This window comes from Eschrichtius robustus, chromosome 14 (genome assembly GCF_028021215.1).
Source record: "Eschrichtius robustus isolate mEscRob2 chromosome 14, mEscRob2.pri, whole genome shotgun sequence".
NCBI classification, from domain to species: domain Eukaryota; kingdom Metazoa; phylum Chordata; class Mammalia; order Artiodactyla; family Eschrichtiidae; genus Eschrichtius; species Eschrichtius robustus.
Window position 1 is genome coordinate 99,318,159 of NC_090837.1, and position 22,085 is coordinate 99,340,243.

At 38.4% G+C, this 22,085-nt stretch overlaps 1 protein-coding gene across 9 annotated transcripts in view; it reads left to right on the forward strand.

Annotated features, from left to right (window-relative positions):
- Window positions 1–22,085, forward strand: part of ATP9B (ATPase phospholipid transporting 9B (putative)) — a 252,828-nt gene that overhangs the window by 79,856 nt on the left and 150,887 nt on the right. For 8 of the 9 annotated variants that reach the window (XM_068562639.1, XM_068562640.1, XM_068562641.1 and 5 more), the window contains 2 exons: window positions 4,357–4,415; window positions 12,304–12,355. In XM_068562639.1, the coding sequence (XP_068418740.1) occupies window positions 4,357–4,415; window positions 12,304–12,355 (111 nt within the window). The remainder of the gene's footprint in view (window positions 1–4,356; window positions 4,416–12,303; window positions 12,356–22,085) is intronic. The other variant, XM_068562645.1, reaches the window with a different exon arrangement.

Sequence of the window (22,085 nt, forward strand, 5' to 3'; positions counted from 1 at the left end):
TTGTGGCTCGCGGGCCCCAGAGCGCAGGCTCAGTAGTCGTGGCGCACAGGCTTAGTTGCTCCGCTGCATGTGGGATCTTCCCGGACCAAGGCTCGAACCTGTGTCCCCTGCACCGGCAGGCAGACTCTTAGCCACTGCGCCACCAGGGAAGTCCCTCCATGTGACTTTAAGAATCAGTTTGTTAATTTCTATTAAAAAAAAAGCCTGCTGGGATTTTGATTGAAATTGCATTGAATCTGTAGACAAATTTGGGGGAGAATTGACATTTTAATAGTATTAAGTCTTCTGATCCATGAATGAGATATACCTCTTCCTTTATTTAGGTGTTTTAAAATTTCTCTCAGCAATACTTAGGGTTTTTTTCAGAGTATAGAATATAATATGATGTGGTATAATATAATATAATATAGTATAGTATAAAACTTATTTCCCAACTACCCACTTTGCTTCATAATCTGTTTTAAGTTAGGCTCCTACCTCCACACCCACTTAAAATGTTGAGAGAGTTGGGGGAGAATGCCATTCCCACCCAAATAATGAAGACAGGCCCAATAACCTGCTGATGTCACGGATCGTGGTCTGCCCAGGAAGCAATACCTGTTAATCTGAAGTGACCTTCTAGAGGGCTCCTTATATGCGATCAAGTGCTTTTTTTAAAAAGTTGCGTAATCATCTCTCACTCTTATCTCCTTGTGTGTGTTTTGTTGGGAAGTAAGTAATTAATGCATTTTCATCCTTATTTGATAATGTCTGTGTCTGGTTAGATGTGGTCTTTATGGTTATGCTGTCTTCAGTCCATTCTGGCATTTGACCCATTTTAACTGTTTAGGCGTAGAATGGTTATCAACTCCTTCTGTTCTTTAAAAATGGGTTAAGTTTGGATATGCATTTGCGAAGAACAAACTAAATGTCCTAGAAGTGCACAGGATCTGAAATTTGGTAGACACTCAGGTGTTTGAATATTTATAGCATTATAGCATTTTAAGCACATTGTGTAGCGGTGTGTATAAAATCCTGCTGATGCTTATACAGGTTACAGAAGGCTTCATGGGGCTATATTTGCTGTGTAATTAAGGAGGTCTGGGGAGGGAAGGGTTTCAGTCAAAAGGAACAGCAAGTGCAGAGAACCTGTAAGAACAGGCAAGGGCCTCACACGGTTGTAGGAGAAGGTGCCAGACTAAGATAGAGCAGGAGCAAAGGGAAACATAGACAGTAGATGAAGCCGGAAAGTTAATTTGAGATCAGCTGTGAAGTATGTGTATACATGCTGCAAATCTGATTATCTTCTAAGTAATTGTCCAATAATGGAGGGTTTGGGCTGAGGATGAACATAATCCTTAATTTTTCAACTAGCTCGTTTGGAATTATGCTGAATTCGGGAAATAATAACAGTGGCGACCATTTAGTTGTGTCTTGTCTCTACAGGTGACGCTGACGAGTGGCAGTGAGAGTGGTAGACAGGGCGCGTGGTTAGACACTCTGCAGGAAGAAGAGTGGCTCTTGGAGTGATTTTTGATCTCTCTTCGGAGGAGCCAATAAAACTTGGTTCATGGGGCAAGTTAGATAAATGCTTTCCTCCTGTGAGGGGGAGCACATAAGCCGTCGTACTTTCAAGGCACAGTGGCGGGGAACATTTACTGCTAGAAAGAAAGATTTACCTGCAGTAGTTTAGAGAGAGGAAAGGACTGTTGTTACCTTACTTGGTAATATTCACTATTCACTATTTCATCAAAAGAAAAAGGCTGGTAAGGTACGACTTCCTGAGTACATACTTGACAGTAAATGGAATAGGATATTTTTAAGGAAAACTGTCATTAGGTTTAAATACTGGTGTACGCATTGAAGTATCTTTGTTACTGTATTTAGAACTTGCTTCTATCAAGCGTAGCTCTGAAGTTACTAAATTTTAAATGCCCATTCAGTAAACACTGTGTTGTTGATGGTTCCATTGGTTTGTGAGAGCAGGTGGCCGTTGTGTGTTTTCTATGTGCTGTGACTTGTAAAACTTAAGGAATATCTCTTGTTACCAGTCTCTTCCAACTCTGATATTAGTACGTTGCTAGCTAGGATCAGCTATCAGTTCAGCTCACAAAGGGTGGCCAGAAATCAAACCGTTAGTGGAGGCGTGGACTGTGCAGATGAGGCTGCGGAAGGTCTTGATGCTGGGCTGTCGGTGCAGGACAGGTGCATGGGCAGTGGGTGGCTTTCCTCCATCTTTCCTGTCGGGTGCCTTCCCTGTTCTTTGGGAAAGAGAACAGAGAAGTCTGTGAGTTCATGTGACAAAGGCTGTAAAGGAAGTGCAGGCAGTCCCCTGAACACAAGATTAGAATTATTAGAGAGTTCAGAACTGTTGAACAATTTGACCAGTTCTTCAAAATTTAGAAATGTGTACTTTGAACAGGTGAGGCAGATTATCATACTGGTTTGACGCTGTGCCGCGTTTAGCCTTCTCGTATTTTGTTCATGTTGTAATATTATAAGAGTTGAGAACTTTCAACAGTGCATTTTACCATAAACTGTTTTACTGAACCATGTAATTGCTAGTAAGTTCCATAGAAATGAGCAGCGATCACAACTAATGCCTAAAAATTAAAGGCTATTAAATATAAATTGTGTTTAATTGTGTCTCACATTGTTACCATGTGAGAGAATAATAAATCTCAGAAATGTAAGGTCTTGATTAAGGAGTCAAAAAAGGATGTGTTTTCTTTGTTTCAAAATAGTTTAAAATTATTTACATTTACTACATCTTATGACTGCAACTATTTCTTTTTCTCTCTTTTTTAAATGTGTCTATTAAAATGTAAAAAAGCAGAAGGAAGGGAAAGTGGATTGGAGAATAGAAGAGAAAATAAAATTAAATGATAAGACAGGAATTCTGTTGAGTTAATACTCAGGGAGTATGAGATCAGTGATATGTCTTTACTGCCTGATGCTTAGCTATAAAAAACATAATAGTGGGAGTACAGACCTGAAGCTTGAAGTGACCAACTGAAAAAAAAGATTTAAAGTAGACATTCTTTTGCAAATATGTTTTTGGCTACTAATTGATGTATACTTATCACTTACGAAAATATCGTAAGATTTGCTTCACATGCAATTCTAAAGAACTTTGCTATTTTATAATGTGAATAAAAAGTAGCTTCATCTCCCCCCAAAAAGTAACTCCAGCCCTTACGTATTTATTGTATAATTGAGGAACGTGGAAAAATATAACAGCAAAAATATAATATTTACTAAACTTTTTGATATCCTCAAGACAAATTGTTAGGAACTGGTATAGTTCCATTGAAACTCAGCTGCTTTAAGAGGTATTTAGGAAATAAGGCTTTATAATAAGTTGAATTGGTCTAAAAGTCACTGTAATGGCTGGTAATGTTAGTATTTGATAATGTAATATGAACTTAGCTCTTGTTCTGTTAGCTTTCAGAATAAAGTGAATGTAATAGAAGTGGACCTTTTCCCATGTCAAAACAGTAGTTACAAAAATGTCAAGGCAGATCCATAAGGCTGTTGCTGGTTTCAAAAGGGAGATGGACAGAGGGAGGGAGACCAAGATAGGGAGGTGGGGAGAGAGGGAAGGAGGGGGAGAAACAGAGGGGCGAAGGGAAGCAGGGAGGGAGGAGACACAGGGAGCGAGAACTGAACCAAGTCCTGTTGCTGCTTCAGGACGATGTCTTCCATTGTGCACGTCAGCTTCTCACCTCCTCTCTGTGGCACTGACATGTTGTAGATGTTGTGTGTTAGATTTTGTAAGTGATTACAATGCACTAGATACTAGAGAGACAATTTAAGAATTTACACAGTATACCATGTGGAAGCATCACTTTTTGTGTAAATCTCTAGACCTTAGTTTTCAGTCCTGACCTGTGTCTGTAAAGCTACTAGTGGAGGGTGATTTTACATGTAATTTTCTTCGTTTCTTTTTTCTGTCAGTTATGTGCCAATCAGTACTATCCACAATATTAATGTAAGGATTTTACATCTCCATGTTACTCAGCTTCAGTCATCAAATTATTTTATTTAGTGATATTTTTGATCATCCGTAACTTGACTCAGACCTGAAATAATGGCAGATGTGGGAAGAACTTTCCAGATGGAATCCTCTTCCCCATTCTCGCACGTCTTTTATTGGGGGATAGTTAACTGTATTTGGGAGTTCACTAGGAGAAGTTAATTTTTAACGACTGTGTCTATCTGAAATAAATTTATTTTGAAAGTATAAGTATAGATAAATTTCTAAAGTGTTATTTTTTCCTCCCAAAGTTATTTCTAAAGTATTATTTATCAACTGAAAGTTTAACTCTGGTGTGCTATTATTTCCTTGAGTTGATTATACTTCTTCTTTTTTTTAAGGTAAAGTGCAAGTTAAGAGTTCAGACATACAAGTTGGAGACCTCATCATAGTGGAAAAGGTTGATGCATTTTTAATATATTTTAGACATGTATATGCCAGTTATTAACATTTAGCCTGATTGCAAGTAACTTTTGAATCTGAAGGAAATTGTTTGAGACATGTATTTTAAATCTTAACATCTTTGTGTAAGGTTTGATATATGTGAAGAAAAAAATACAGGTTTTTGTATAGTCTGTTTTGCTAAAGTACATTTCAGTGTGTGTAGGTAGTCATATTTTGTCTAAAATAAGACATGTTAACTGTTTATTGTTGCATTGTCAGAATTATATCTTTTGACCAAAGAATTGTATTAGTTAGAACCTATTTATTATGGAATATGTTTCAGTTTCTAGAGCTTCCTTTTTCAGACAGATGTATTATATGTAATTATTGGATATTAATTCTTATGGCTTAAAAACTTAACGAGGGAAAGGTAAATGGAAACAAAAGAGGATTAGAAAGTAAAAGTTTAGGTCAATGTAGGAAGAAGCCATTTTTAAAAACCCCACAGTGGTCAGAGGTGGCCGTCGACAGGCCGCTACTGGCCCGGAGTCTGGAGGCCTGGGCTGTCTGCCTTTGCGGAGAAGCGTTTCTGCCCGCACAGCCTTCCTGAGTAACGGTGACTGAGGGCATAGTCTTTTTGTTTTTCCTTTTTTAAGGCTCTAGAACAACATTTAAAAAATATAGAATGAGAGGTTTTCATAAGGCCTCTTACAAAGGAGTGTGAGCCCTTGGTACCAGCTGATATCCACATGGGAACCCATGGGAACATACCCAGCCTGAGCCGCCTCGTGGGGAGGTTTAGTGAGAGCCTTCTTCCTCAGGAGGAAAGTGGTCTTCATCTCATTGCAGTAATCTGTACACAGAGAATGTTTTGGGCTGTGTTTGTCAGATTTTACAGAAAGGGGAAAATTAAACATACTGATTTGCAACTTATTTACGTAGTGTTCAGTTATATGGATACTGTAAGTTACTAACTTTTGATCCATTGTTAGATTTTGGATGGTTTCTCTCTTCTGCTGTGAGAAGTGCTATAATGAACATTCTGGTACATACATCCTTGCAGGACTCTATAGGATAAATGCTGACAAGAGGGATGGCTGAGCCACATGTTAGTCATATAAATTTTGATGCAGTTTTTAAGGAACACCAACATTTGTTTTCTCAAGTTTCTGTGGTCAGGAATCTGGGTGCAACCTAGCTGCACCTGCTGGCTCTGGGTCCCCCTCAAGGCCCTCAGTCAAGTTGTGTCAAGGTGTCAGCCCAGTAGCCATCACCTCCAAGTTCCACGGGGGTGGAGCTGATGCCAGTCTCACTCTTGGGGTTGTTGGCAGGACTTAGCGCCTCTTCGGGCTCAGGGCCTCAGTTCTACGAGCTTTTGGCCTGAGGCCACCCTCATTCCTGGCCACATGGGCCTCTCCACCAGGCAGCCCACCACCGACCTGCCAGCAGGAGGGGGAAAGAGAGAGTGTGAGTGCCAGCAGAAGGGTTGCACAGTCTCTGAGTCCTAGACTCCAGAGTGATGCCTCATCACCTTTTGTTTTCCTCTTGACTTTTAGGAGGATGTCTCGTGTTTGTTGTGTTGAAGGTTAGGATAGAATCTCTCTTTGTGAATCAAATGAGTACTGTTTGGCCTTTTCATTCTTTCACCTCTTATTTCCGCCTTAACTCTCCTGTTTACCCTTTTTTTCCCATACCTCTGCTGTTTAGTTCGACGTAGCAGTACACTCACCTTCCTGTCTTCCCTCAGTCCCCCCATTTTTACTGAGTAACAGGTGCACCGTTCTTGGCCATCTCATTAGTCATACAGATAGATGTGAAAGAGAGATCTACATCTGTGTCTGGGTGTTCCTCTTCAGTGTCTCTCTGGCCTCACAGGTGTCTTCTCCATCAGTAAGAAAGATTGGTGAGTGACATAGGCCTCTGTAGACATCCAGGTAAAGGTTTTCCTTTGATGTGGAGCTGCACCTCTTTGTGTTTGTTTGTCATTTCAGTGTCCAGTGGATAGCACGTTGTGGATGACACACCAGTGTTACATATATGTGAGCATGTGTGTGGTATCCTGTGCTACTCTGAAATTTAAAGATTTGGTAGCAGAGCTAGAGGGAAGACTTCTAAAATGTTTTCACTAGCCTTAAGGAAGCACTGCTGCATACTAAAAAATAGGGGTGGCACCACTTACCTGATTTAGTTTTTTATATTGCCAATTGTACTTTCATTTTCATATAAAAAATTTTCATATATTTTACTCTCCTGGAAAACACTGAGTATTCTGAAGTTTGATAACATAGTTTCCAGTAACTACTGGGAAATGATAAATTTTTAGTAGTAGATTCATGGTATTTGTCAAACCAATTTTGTGATTTTTATAGTGTTAAAAGATTTTTTTCTCGCCAGTTGATATAATCATCATAAGGAAATAGCAGAGATCTGGTAGCAAGTGGCTTTGTCCTTCTACTTTTTATTTAAGAATTCTGGGAATACTTACCACTAACTAACCAGAAAAGCTATTTCTCTTTTATTTGACCATATTCCTATTTATAAATTAGTGTTTGGATATTTCCATGGTGGATTTTATGTTATAGGATAGTTGTAATTTTTTATCTTAGCATGGAATTAAAATTAGTACATCGATACTCATTTTATGGGTATTTAGAAGAATAATGCTAATCAGCTTTGGCTTAGTGCTATAGACGTTAGTAGCCGTAGAACGTGGGAGAGCAGCAGCCTGGGACAGAGAGTGGAAAGAGGATGGCGCGGCCTTCAGTGTTCACTGCATCCGGGTTTAAACTCCTAGTTCTCCAGATTCAAATTCAGCCTAGGAGAAGTATGTCTTTGACATGTACCTGGAAATTGGGAGGGTAGGACCTTTCAGAGTCAAGGTCAGATGATCCTTTATGCATGCGAGGTGAAGCAAGAAATTCCAAAGATTATCTCCCAGCTTAATGAGGAAACCTGAGCAGTATCTGAATTCTTAGACAGATGTATGTATCAAAATCTCAGCAAGGTTTTTTCTTCGTTTGTTTGTTTTGTTTTTAAAGACAAAATAAGATTTTTCTAAAACTAATTTGGCAAGGCACAGGCCCTAACATGGCAAAAACAACCTTGACAAGGAGAATAAAGTGAAAAGAGTCACTCTCCTATTGTTAAGGCATACTTCCTACTATATTAATTAACATAGGGCAGAAGAAGGGTAGAAACAAAGATAATGAAACATCAATGGAGAACCCAGAAATAGACCCACCCCAATATGCTCAAGTGATTTTTGACAAAGCGCAAAAGCAATTAAAATGGAGGACGGATAGCCTTTCAACAAAACAGGCTGGAACTATTGGACATCCATGGGTAAAAAATGAACCATAATCTAAATGTCACACCTTATATAGATATTAAATCAAAGTGGACCAGGGACTTAAATATATAATGTAAAACTGTAAAACTTCTGGAATAAAACAGGAGAAAATATTTAGAATCTAGTGTAGGAAAATAGTTTTTAGACTTGACACCAAAAGCACAATGCATATAAGGGTGAAATAGATAGATTGCATCATTAAAATTAAAAATTTGTGCTTTGTGAAAGAACATGTGAATATGGTGGAGAAACAGACTGTGAGAAAATATTTGTAAACCATATATCCACAAAGATTTGTATCTAGAATATGTAAAAACTCTTAATACTCAACAGTAAGACAAAAAAATCAAGTTAGAAAACGGGCAAATAAAATAAAGAAACATTTAGCCAAAGAGGACATACAGGTGGAAAATAAGCATATGAAATGATATTCAACATCATTAGTTATCTGGAAATGCAAATGAAAATACAGTGAAATGTCACTACACATATAGCAGAATGGCTACAATGAAAAATGATGACAGCACGAATGCTGGCGGTGACGTGAAGACAGTGGATCACTCATACAATTCATGTGGGGATATCAAATGTTACAGCTATTCTGGAAAATCATTAGACAGTCTGTTAAAAAACTAGGTATACAACTATCATTTGACCCAGCAGTTGAACTTTTGGACCTTTATCACAGGTAAATATTAATTTAGATTGGCACAAAAGCCTGAAAATGAATGTTTATACCTGCATTATTCATGATAGCCAAAAATCAGAAACAGTTCAGATATTCTGAATGGGTCATGGTCAGAGAAACTGCTGTATATTATACCGTGGTAATTTCATGTTAAGGAAACACAGGTCCCTGCTCCTGTATTGCTCAGAGTCTTGAGAGGAGGGAAGAATAGAAAGTATCCAATAATTATTTTGAAGTTTCTAGTTTGTTTATTAATGCCTCATAGAAAATAAAACAGGATAAGGGAATAAAGGGTAATGGTTTAAAATTAAAATTAAGAAAAAAATTCCATGTATGATAGTATCAAAGGAATAAAATACTTATAAATAAAATCATTGTTAAGAATAAACTTAACAAAAGAACAAAACTTGTACTTTGAAAACGGCAAAACATTGTTAAAACACAGTAAAGAAGACCTGGATAAACAGAACGATGTCCCATGTTCGTGGATTAGAAGTATTCATATGTTAAAATGGCAATACTCCCAAACTGATCTGCAGATTCAGTGCTGTCCCTCTTAACATCCCAGCTGACTTCTTTGCAGAAATTGACAAGCTGATTCTAAAATTCATATGGAAATACAAGAGATTCAGAATAGCCAAAGCAGTTTTTAAAAATGTGAACAAAATTGGCATATTCACACTTCTCCATTTCAGAACTTTTTACAAAGTTAACATTAATCAGGACAGTATGGAATTGGCATAAATTAAACGTTGAGAGTCCAGAAATAAAGCCTTAAATTTCTGATTAATAGATTTTCAACAAGGGTGCCTAGAAAATTCAGTGGGATGGGGCTGTGTTTGGGTGGGTGCTTATTTTTGACCCAATACTGATTATGAGAGTCTTCATTTTGTTGTGTGCAGCTGTAATTCATTCATTTTGTGGTTACATAGTATGCCTTTTATCCCTTCTACTGTTGGTGGATATTTGGGTTGCTTCTAAGTTTTGCCTGTTAGGAATGATACCTCTGAGTCATACTTGACCATGTCTTTTGGCTCACACGTGCACACATTGCTGCTGCATGTGTACTGAGGAGTGGACTTGTTGGATTTTGGGGTGAATGTGTGTGTTGCACTTGAGTACTTACTGCAAATGATTTTGCAAAGTGATGTATCAAATTATACTCAGATCAACAGTGAGTAAGAGTTCCCATTCCTTCATGTTTGCCAACACTTGGCATTGCCAACCTTTTAAATTTACCATTTCCAGATTATACATAGTGGTTGTGGCTTTAATGTGCATTTCTGTAAAGACTGACAAAGTTGGACACCTCTTCATATGATTTTGGATATCTTTCTTACTTGGGAAAAGCCTGTTAGAATCTCTTGCTGTTTTTCTTCAGAGTTATCCTTTCTTAACAGTTTGCAGGCCTTCAAGTATTCTGGATGGGAGTCCTTTATTAGTTTTATGTTGTGAATATCTTTTCCTTACTAGTGCTTTGTGGAACAGAGATGCTTAATTTTAATGAAGTCAACCTTATTAATCTTTTCATCTGTAATAAGTTTTTTTTTTAATTGGTGGTGGTAGGGGGAAGGAGCCTTGTTTAAGAAATCTCTTCCTACCAAAAAGTCATGAAAATATTCTTCTATATTATCTTTTAGGTTTTATTGTTTTGACTTTGACATTTTAAATTTATTTATTTATTTATTTATTTTTAAATTTTTGGCTGCGTTGGGTCTTTGTTGCGGTGAGAGGGGGCTACTCTTCATCGTGGTGTGCGGACTTCTCATTGCGGTGGATTCTCTTGTTGCGGAGCATGGGCTCTAGGCCCCCAGGCTTCAGTAGTTGTGGCACATGGGCTCAGTAGTTGTGGCTTGCAGGCTCTAGAGCGCAGGCTCTGTAGTTGTGGCGCACGGGCTTAGTTGCTCCGCGGCATGTGGGATCTTCCCGGACCAGGGCTCAAACCCGTGTTCCCTGCATTGGCAGGCGGATTCTTAACCACTGCACCCAGGGAAGTCCCTGACTTTGACATTTAGAAGTATAATTCGTTTGGAATAGATTTTCATGTTTCGATTGAAGTAGAGGCCAGGTATTAATCTCTTCTCGTCGCCATGGGTATCTAGTTTTCTTAGCACTGTTTATTGAAAAGATGTCTGCAGCGCCAACTTTCTCATAAATCTGGTGTCCGTAGATGTGTGGGCCGACTTCTGGATTCTCTGCTTTTACATTAATATGATCATCCATCTTAGTGGAATACCATCTTGTCTTAATTATTCTATTTTAATATTTAGTTTTGTTATATTATACAGACAACTGTCCATGTTGTTTCTCACACTTGTCTAGTCATTCTTGGCCTTTGCATTTCCCTGTAAATATTAGGAATATCTTGTCATTTCCCACCAAAAAACATGTTAAGATTTTGATTGGGTTTGTGTTGAATGTATAGGTCAGTGTATGCGCACTTCACATCTTTGCAGCAGTGTATATTCTAATTTCAGAACATGGTGTTTTCTATTTCCTTAGGCTTCATTTAATTTCTTTCAGTAATGTTTTACAGTTTTTTGTTTAGAGGACTTGCCCATCTTTTACCAGTTTTATTCTAGTGCCAGTTTTCTCTTATTACCGAAATGGGCACATTTAAAGAAATATTTACCTTCTTGCTGTTTGTTACTGGTATGTATGTTTTTGTTTCCTGTGTCATTAATTTTGCTCTTATATTTGTTTACATCCTTGTACTTTCTTCGGGATTTATTGGCTGGGTTTTTTTTTTCCTGCTTTCAAATGGATATTTAGTTCTTTGTATATTTTTAGCCTCCCTTTTCTGTTGTATGCAGTTTAATCATGTATATTGTCCTCTTATCATTTTCTTAACTTTGGCTGTGTTCCACACATGATATGTTGAGTTTTTATTACCATTTCATTAACAATGTTTTCTAGTTTCCATTGTGATTTCCCCCTTCACCTAAAGGTTCTTTAGATCTTAACAATTGCCTAAAGAAATGTTAGAAATTATTTTATGTTAGAGCTCTATTCTACAGCATATCTTCTTTCAGCTTTAACAACTTATGTTTGTTTTTGTTGCTTGCTGACTGACAAGTAGTTCATTTCTTTACTGTGTGTAGATAAATCTTTACTTAGGTCTTAAAAAATATAAATAATTCATGAAACTATGTGAAGTATTCTTGTTATAATTATATTTTTCTTTTAGTTTGTACCGCTTTCCCAACTAATTAATTAATGCTAATTATTAGTAATACTAATTAATACTAATTATTGTTGGTAATACTAATTAATACTAATATTAGTAACAGTGATTAAATAAATGTATGAATAGTGACCTTTGAGTTTTTCTCCTTTTCTGCTCTGTAAAAAGAATGTCTCCTCAGATCTGTGGGGTTTCGCTTGCTCGGTTGTACACTCACTCTTTCACCCAGCTTTTCGTAAGTGTCTCGTTTTTGATACACCCTGGTCTGTGTCAGCTGTTGGAAGAACACTGTCCTCACTTCCCAGGTCACTTAGCCTGACAGGGGGGGACACAATCTTTTCATGAGGCAGTAACTAGTATACTGTACGTGTGAGCTGAGGTGCAACAGAGGCCACAGAAATGGCAATATGTAACATTTTTCAGGAAATGGAGTAGCTTTCAGGCCGTCACTAAATGCCATTTACGTGGTTCATTGATGCGGAAAAAAACCTTAGAGGTCTAACTAAAATATGAATTAAAATATTCATTTTTATTATACAAATTATGAATGTTAATTGTTTCATCATAGAGTTGACATATAACATTATTTTAGTCGTTTTTAGGAGCCATTTCTCCTTTGGAATGGAATTGCGTTAATTTGTAAACTTGCATATAGATAATTAATATTTTATATTACTCTGCAGAATCAAAGAATTCCATCGGACATGGTATTTCTTAGGACATCAGAAAAAGCAGGTATTTTTACTTTTATTTATATTGCTGATGATTGGTATTTTGGCAGTTTAATTTTCATTTTGAAAGATAAAAGTTAAATTTATTCTTGTAAGAATTTTTCTTTGAATGATAATATATTGAATTCATTAATTTCTAAATCACATTTAACTGTTTATGTTTAAAACAATGATTTTACTGTATAATATGTTGCTTTAAAATATGTCCTTTCCTATATCAAGTGAATGTTTTCATTCAAATCCATTTTGATATCTAAATAGATGGTGATGTTCCTCAAAACTTGATTGCTATTCTGCATTTGCAGTTTTATTTCTCATTCAGCAAACATTTATTTAGCACTTACTATGTGCCAGGTGCTACCTGTTGCTTAGAATACAAAAGGGAGTAAAACCGAGTTGCTCGCTTCAAAGAGCTCATGATCTACTTATTTATGGAAGTACACACATTGACAATTAGCAATACTCTGATTGTATAGATAGTATAAATATTAAAAGACATGTGGAGGGCTTCGCTGGTGGCGCAGTGGTTAAGAATCCTCCTGCCAATGCAGGGGACACGGGTTCGAGCCCTGGTGTGGGAAGAGCCCACATGCCGCGGAGCAGCTAAGCCCGTGCGCCACAACTACTGAGCCTGTGCTCTAGAGCCCACGAGCCACAACTGCTGAGCCTGCGTGTCACAACTACTGAGCCCGCGTGCCACAACTACTGAGCCCACGTGCCACAACTACTGAAGCCTGTGTGCCTAGAGCCCGTGCTCCGCAACAGGAGAAGCCACCGCAGTGAGAAGCCCGCACACCACAACGAAGAGTAACCCCCGCTTGCCACAACTAGGGAAAGCCCGCGCGCAGCAACGAAGACCCAGTGCAGCCAAAAATAAATAAATAAACAAACAAATAAATAAATAAAAGACGTGGGGGTAATGGAAGGGAACAGACAATTTGCCTAGGTGAGTTGAAATGGGCTTCACAGAAAAAATGATACTTATATGACCAGAGCTTTAAACAATAAGAAGAAGGTGCAAAAGGGCTAATGAGAAGGAAGCCTCATGTGGTCAAGGAGAAAAAAATCCGTTGGTTGGAGATCAGGAAACCTAAAATCTAGTCTGCTTTGACCAATTTCTAATTATATGACCTAGCCACGTGGTCACACATTTTCATCATCTCTAAAATGATGAGAGGTTTGTCAAGTAATATCCAAAGTTCCTTCTGCCTTATATTTCTGACTTTGTTGCATAAATGAGCAATATTTTTATGGGAAGCTCAGCATATATATTATTATTTGTAGCATGAAAACTCTAGAAAGGACATGGTTAAAATTTAGAGTTGTTGATTTAGTTTTTTCTCCATTTATAAACAGTGGGGTTTTTTTGTATTTTTTAAAAAATTTATTTATTTGGCTGTGCCGGGTCTTATTTGCGGCATGCGGGATCTTCATTGCCACATGCGAGGTCTTAGTTGTGGCATGCGGGATCTAGTTCCCCGACCAGGGGTCGAACCCGGGCCCCCTGTGTTGGGAGCGAGGAGTCTTAACCACTGGACCACCAGCAAAGTCCCTAAACAGCGTTTTTTTAAAAGGACATTTTAAGTCATGAGAGAGAAGAAAAATGTTTTCTCTTTTCACCAACTGTAGTTATGATTATTTACGTCCTAAGGTGAGGCTGCCATTAACAGAAGAATTCAGTTGCACCTAATCATCAAGTGGCCTCTGTGCACTTGATACCTTTACTTTATTGTGTGCTCTTTAATGGGTGGTTTTGTTTTTCCCATGGGGTGGAGACTGGAGAACTACTTTTCCAGCCCATTTCCCTTTCCTGTCCAGTTAGATGGGGCCATGCCCTGAGGTGTGGCCGAAGGAGGGTGGCTGAAGGTCATGTGTACCACTTCCAGCCTCGGCTTTGCCTGTACTGGCTCTGCGTCCATGACCAGGGCAGCCTTCGAAGCTGCCTGTTGAAGGTGGCGGAGCTTCCCTCAGTTTAGGGTCCTTATGACTGTGTGGGACAGACTCCCCTCCCATTCTGTCGCCAAGTGGACTCTATATGACAGAGAGGTAGTATTAAGTGCCAGAGTTGCAAGGTTTATCTTTTACAAACAGCTAGTGTCCCTTAACACCTGCAGAGCTGTGGCAGGCAGTTAGAACTCTGCCTTTGCCTTCCCTTCTTGCTTGTACAGAGCCTCAGAGTCAGCCAGGTGTGAGAGATTCGGGCCTCTCAGGTTTTCAAGGGCATTGTGTGCAGCACCGCACTGGCAGGCGGCCTTCTAGACTCTCGGCAATATGATAGAGCTTTTGCTCCTTGTTATCTGATTTTTCAGCCTTTCTTTTAAATTTTTTTGGTCAGCTTGTTGTTTACCCCAGCTTTAACCACCACCCAAGGTAGTTGTGACATTAAATAATTGCCACTGTTTGTTTTTGACAAACATTCCAGGGAAAACGCATTCTCAGTGAATGAGCTGTGGGTTGAGTCATATCCAGACAAGCCCGACCTGGTCAGGTGGTTACAGTTGTCTGGGCATGGGGTCTGGGGAGTCCCAGCCCTGGTTTGTTCCCCTCAGTGGCTACCAGACCGCTGGTTTTCTCAGCTACTGTGGAGTTTGACTGGGGGCAGGGTACTGGAAAAGGGACAAGTCAAAACACCACACATCTCACTCATAGCTAGATTTAGCCGTGTTTCTTGAATAAATGCACCTGGGATTGTTGCAAGTCTTTGATTATTTTCCAGAGTTTTGAAAAAGTTGCTTTAGGCAATTTTTGCTTATGTTCTCATTACAGTTATGGAGGAATGGGTTTTCAGAGATTTTTACACTGCCATCCCTACTTATTTATGATTTCTTTGGCTTTGTTTGTAAATGTATTCAGTATAATGAATAACAAAAAGTTTGCATTTGGGAGATACTTTTTTTTTTCTTTTTTGGCTGCACCACTCGGCATGCGGAATCTTAGTTTCCCGACCAGGGATCGAACCCGTGCACCCTACACCGGAAGCACGGATTCTTAACCACCGGACTGCCGGGGAAATCCCGGGAGATGCTTTTATATTTAATTGCCCTTGTAGTGATCATGGTAGGAATATATGTAAGATTAAGAATATTATGCTCAATGTGGAAATGGCTTTAGGTAATTAACTTAAACGAAATAGAGTATACAGATTATGTTAGGAGATAAAAAAAAATGTGAACAAAATCCATCTCTTTAAAGCTGGAGGATTGTTAGAAATGTCCATTTTTCAGAGGAAGAATCTGAGGGCTAGTAAATGCTTTGCTGAAGTTTTAGAAATTGTTCTTCAGCCACCATATCATTGTTATGGCGTAATAAGATAGCAAAACATGAAGAGAATGTTAGAGCATTAGGCAAGTGAGATACTCTCTGATGTGCCAACTACAGATAAATAACGTTATATCCAAATTGATTATGTTTTAAAAATGCTTTTCTTTTCTCAAATTTTGCTTTGTATTCTATGTTGTAAGGAAAGTTTCTCTCTGTAGGGTAATGATATTTGATATTTTGGAGGTCATGGATCTTTCTGAGAATCTTAAGAATTATCACTTTGTTCCTCAGAAAAATGTACATAATATACATGTATGCTAAATTTTTATTATTTAACATATTCCTGGAAGGTTATTAATGGCTCCAAGTTTAGGACCTTACTGTCATCTGTTTTAACCTGTGGTTCTATTATATTCCTCAGTTTTATGATTTTTTTCTGTCAAATTTAAATTGTAAAACAATTGCTGTTACTCTTATGGAGATACTAAAATGTCAGATTACTGTTTCATGATATTTTTCTTCTCTTTATAAAATGGACCAGACAGCTTCCCAGCTGTATAAAATGTGTCATAACACTGCTTTCAATCAAGGATTCTTAGCTTTAGAAATTCTGTTTGTGTGACTTTACATAATTATTTAAGGTTTTAAATTAAAGCCTTGTTTTTAAACGTACTACATGTTCAGAATTTTTTGTGTATCTGCTAACACTGTTAATATTACTTTATTATTTTTCAGTTTCAGTTCAGAAAACCCTGATAATACATTGTCTGTTATAGTAAGAATCTCTAAACCGTAGCCAGTATGAAAGTCTTAAATCTACGCAGCGTGTTGAGTTTGGACAATAGCCACTGGGCGTTTGTCAGTACAGCTCAGTGAGTCTCTTCGTGGCATCATATTGACTGTGTATTAATACAGGGTATTCTATTGGGCCGTCAGTTGATTGTTTAGAATGTAAATGAAGCTGTTGATGGATCTGGTGACTGATGGCTTAAATTCCAATTAATCAATTGCTTCATCAGTTTCTTAACTCAGATCAAATATCTCCTGAATGCACACAATTCTTTTAGTGGTATTAAGAGAAATTAATGCTTTAGAACTAATTTTCATCAATCTCTTATAAATGCCAATATCTTTTTCACTTGTCTCCTAAGTGATGACATTATCATTTAAGTGTTTGGGACATATTACCATAGCTCAGCTGTCACTTGTTAGTGGGCGAGGGGTAGGTTAATGGCACTGTACTCATCCACATTCTCTCTGTAGTGCTATTCATCTTGCCACCAGCTTAAAAATTTCATGCAGAGTCATTAAGTCATATAAATGATTTAGAAATTGAGTTTAATGGCAAACGATCTGGTGTTATATATGCAAAGTCAATATCTATTTTTCTTTTCTTGGGCACATACTGTAGCCTGTCTCTTTCAGACCTATTGGATTTGTGAGCTGTTGCAGGCAGTCTGCTAATATTACAGGGTAACTTATTACGACGTATGACAGACTCATGTGCCCTGTCTCACAGTGTCCCATCAATTACTTTATCACCACTTGATGCGGCTCTCCTAGGTGACATATACACGAGTTGATCTTCATTTGATTGTCATTAAACCTGTCCTTTGCTGTCAACTCTTGTCAGTTATACCAAATAAAATCAAGTATTCATAAGAAGTCAGTAATAGGATATAAGCAGACCAATTTAATAATTCATTTTTACTGAGCCTTAACTGACATCAGTTGTAGCTAGTGCTTGCTGTTAAAAAATTACTAGATATACTTCGTGTAAGACAAGTCAAGTTGGCCATGCTTCTGATTTTGCTGCAGTTCATTCCCTCTCTCTGTCTTTCTCTCTGTCTCTCTCTTTAAATCATATCAGTTACTGTGAGCCTAGTAATGTAATTGTACTTGAAGATAAGTAATATGTCAGTTTCCTCTAAATTTTAAAAAATAGCGTGTAATTATTTAACATGAGGCATATCCTTTTACTTTTAAGAATGGCAAGGATATTGTTTCCAGTGTTTAATAAGTTTACAGACATCTAGATAAGGTATTGGTTTCACTTTTAGAAACACAAAATGTTTGAAGTTTAAGAGACTGTAGATATTCTCACCTTTACTTATTTTCTATGTTAGAAAGCAAACCTGGAGCAGAGCTGTTGGCATTGATGTCTCAAAGTATGTGTCATACAGAATCTAGAATCCAGTCCCTTTTAAGTTGCTTTTATACTTTGTAAAACACACACATACAGATATATATAACCATGAATATATTTAAGAGGAAAAAAAAATCAATCTTGAGAAAAAGGTTTAAGTGTAAAATAATGGGTACTGCAAATTTCCTTGTACTCCTTTTTAGTTGAAACCAGTTATTCTCCTATCTTTTGACAAATAATACATAACAAAATTTATTTACATAACTAGATATATTTTTCAAAGTGCATGAAATCAGATGAAGGTCTCATACATATATGTTCAGTTGATAAAATAGGTGATTGAAAAATCTTTTCTTAGCTCTCCATCTTATTACGTCTTACAGAAGTGACTTAACCTGTATGAATCTCCTAGATTCATGTTGGCGACACTAATGCCTGTGGCATCGGTAGTTAAAAGGATTAAATGTACTTGGTTAAGGAATCAGTGGGGCGCATTTCAGATACTGAATTGCTGGTGGCTGTAATTAGTTGAAAGTGCACTGGCTCCAAGAGAAAAGTATTTGGTATTTACGCAGAGTAAGAGAGCAAGGAAATGCTTACAGATGTGCGGGGGTCCATTTCTTCTAGGGGTGGATGTGGATTTGCACGGACCCATTTTAGTTTTAGAACATTGTGCAAAAGGTGCACTGGACTAAGCTGTGTAAAGGCGTGTTCTTACATAGCTACCTTAGCTAGTTCCCCAAATTTGAGAAATCATTAGCTAAGTAATTAATAAGTTCCCGGTGTATACCGTTCGCTGGCAGATTTTAATAGATTTTCCTCTAAATTTTACACCACCACTCCAAAGTAAGTCTTATTTTTTCCCCTGTGCACATGAAAACCTTAATAAGGTGAAGTAACTGGACAGCGGCATCAGTGGGTGGATTATTAGGTAGTACTCAGCCCAAGGCCGGCTCTTCCCACGGCTACACCAGCTTTTAATTTTTGAATTAAAGCGCCTGGAGCCGGGGGCCTTGCCTTCAGTACTGTTGACGTTTGGGGCCTGGTGTTCCTCTGTTGTGGTGGCTTGTCTCTACACTGCAGGCTGTTGAGCAGTATTCTTGTCCTCGACTCCCCGGGTGCCAGGAGCACCCTCCCAGCCCCCACCCCCAGCGCCTACTGTGAAAACCAACAGTCTCCAGACGCTTCCTGGGGGCAAAATCGCCCCTGGTTGAAAATCACTAGAGGATTGTTTCATCCACGAAAATCCCTAAAATAAATCTTAAGTATTCAGTTGTATATCTTTTGAAAGTAATTGTTTTAATATTCTTCAGAGATCTTTCTTGGTAAGAACAGATTGATTCTGTGGAATTTTAGCCGTGACCTACCCCAGCTCCATGTGAAGGAAGCGTCTACCTTAGGCCAGTGTAGCCGAGAAGTCAGGGGCTCCATCTCCCTGCAGCTGCCAGGCGAAGGCCAGGGCCTCACCCTGGAGGGGTGCCCACACATCTAATGCTTCTGTTTTGCGGTAGTGATCACTCCTGAAAGCTGACCTGGCGTACGGCAGCCTCTTCCTCTGGATAGAAGGGAAAAGGCCATGAGACAACTTACTGATGAAATTAGCTGCTGACGTGGAGAGGACGTGCAGTGCGAGCTCTACTGCAGGACCGCGTTTGCGGTCAGCCGTTCACCAGAGCGGTCAGCCGTTCACCAGAGCGGCACTGGCGCTGAGCTGCGCGGTCAGCAGTCTAATTCTACATGGAATTGGTGGATGGGGCAAACACTGATAGACGGGGAAGGGGAGCTCGGAAATACAGACATGAGAAAAGTGCAGTGGAAAGTGGTCTCCGTCTTTGCGGGTGTTCAAATATAAATTTAAATGTGAATTTCTGTAGTGCAGTTTCAGTTATTTGCAGTGTTCTTTTCCTACAAAGAAAATAGTCTGTATAATACGTTTGGTGTATATTTTCTGTGTTAATCTGAATATGTTTCTTAAAAATTTTTTTTTATTTTGCACTTTATTTTTTTAAGTTCACAAAAAAAGTGAGAAGGCGGTACCGAGATTTCCAGTCCGCCCCCTGCCCTCACACCTGCGAAGCTGCCCTCATCATCAGCATCCCCCACCAGATGATGCATTTGTTGCAGTTGATGGACTGACACTGACACATCGTCCTCACCCACATTCCATAGTTGACATGAAAATTCACTCTTGGTGTAGTGCATTCTGTGGGTTTTGGCAAATGTATAATGGCATCCATCCATCATTATATTTATCATACAGAGGATTTTCACTGTCCTAGAAGTTTTCTGTGCTCTGCCTATTTACCTCTACCCCCAACTCCATCCTGGGCAGCCACAGGTCTCTTTAGTGTCTCCATGGTTTTTTTCTTTTCCAGAATGTCATGTAGTTGGAACCACATAGTATGCAGCCTTTTCAGATTGGTTTCTGTCACTTAGTGATAAACATTTGACGTTCCTTCTTATCTTTTCATGACTTGATAGCTCATTTCATTGTGTTGCTGAATAATTCTCCATTGTCTGGATTTACCATAGTTGATCCATTCACCTACTGAAGGACATTTGGTTGCTTCCAAGTTTTGGCAATTATGAATAAAGCTCGTGTAAAATCTGCATGCAGGATTTTGTGTGGACGTGAGTTCCCCAGCTCTTTTGGGTAAATGGCAAGGAGTGCAATTGCTGGATCGTATAGTAAGGTTATGTTTAGCTTTGTAAGAAACCACCAAACTGTCTCCCGAAGTGGCTGCACCATTTTGCACCCCCACCAGCAATGAGGAGAGTTCCCGTTGCTCCGCATCCCCGCAAGCCTTGGTGTTGTCAGTGTTCTGGAGTCTGGCCATTCTCGTAGGTGTGGAGTGGTGTCTCGTTGTTTTCCCTTACATTTCCCTGATGATGTGATGTGGAGTATATTTTCATATGCTTATTTGCCATCTCTGTATCTTCTTTGTTCTGGTTTGGCCCACGTTTTAACTGGATTGTTTTCTTATTGTTGAGTTTTAAGAGTTCTTTGTATATTTTGGATAACAGCCCTTTATCAGATGTGTCTTTTGCAAATATCTTCTCCCAGTCTGTGCCTTGTTTTCTAATTCTCTTGCTGATATGTTTGCAGAACAGAAGTTTTAAATTTTAATGAAGGCCAAGTTATCAGTTGTTGTTTTTTTTTAAATGGATCACGTCTTTGGTGTTGTATCTAAAAAGGCACCGCCATACCCAAGGCCATCTAGGTTTTCTCCTAGGTTATCTTCTAGGACTGTTATAGTTTTGCATTTTACATTTAGGTCTGTGATCCATTTTGAGTTAATTTTTTATGAAGGGTGTAGGTCTGTGACTAGATTCATTTCTTTTGTGTGTGGATGTCTGTTCCATCACTATTTGTTGAAAAGGCTATCTTTGCTCAATCGTACTGCCTTTGCTAGTTTGTCAAAGATTACTTGACTATATTTATGGAGTTCTATTTAAAGGTTCTCTATATTCTGTTCCCTTCATCTATGTCTCGTCTTTCATCAGTACCACACTGTCTCGATTACTGTAGCATTATAGTAATTTTTTTTCAAGGTTGGTGAATGGTTTTACTTTTGAAATGAGTTTATTTTTTTTCTTTTTTACTGTGTTCAAACACACGTAACATAAAATACAGATAACCCCCAGCCCTGGTGCCACCGTTCTACTTTCTGTCTATGAATTGGACACTCTTAAGACCCTCATGTAACTGGATTCATACAGTATTTGTCTTCCTGTGACTGGCTTATTTCACTGAGTGTAATGTCCTAAAGGTTCATCCATGTTGTAGCATATTGTAAAATTTCTGTCCTTTTTAAGTCTGAATAATACTTCATTGTATGTACATACAACATTTTCCTTATCTATTCATCCATCAGTGGACACTTGGGTTACTTCTGTGTTTTATTTATTGTGAATAATACTGCTGTGAACATGAGTGCACAAATGTCTCTTTCAGACCTTGCTTTCAGTTCTTTTGGGCCTACACCCAGAAGTGGAATTGCTAGGTCATATGCTAATTCTTTAAAAAACTTTTTTAGAAACTGCTGTACTGTTTTGCATTGAATATCTTTTTCCATCCTTTCACTTCCAACTTTTTTGTATCTTTGTATCTAAAGTGAGTCTCTTGTAGACAGCATGTGGTTGGATCATGTCTTTGTCCATTCTGCCAATCTCTGTCTTTGATAGGAGTCTGAATAATATTTACCTATTTACATTTAAAGTAATTGCTGGTAAGGAGCAACTTGTTTCATTGTGTAGTTTGTTCTCCATACGCCTCATAGCTCTTTTTTTTTTTTTTGGTCCTTCATTTCCTACATTACTGTCTTTT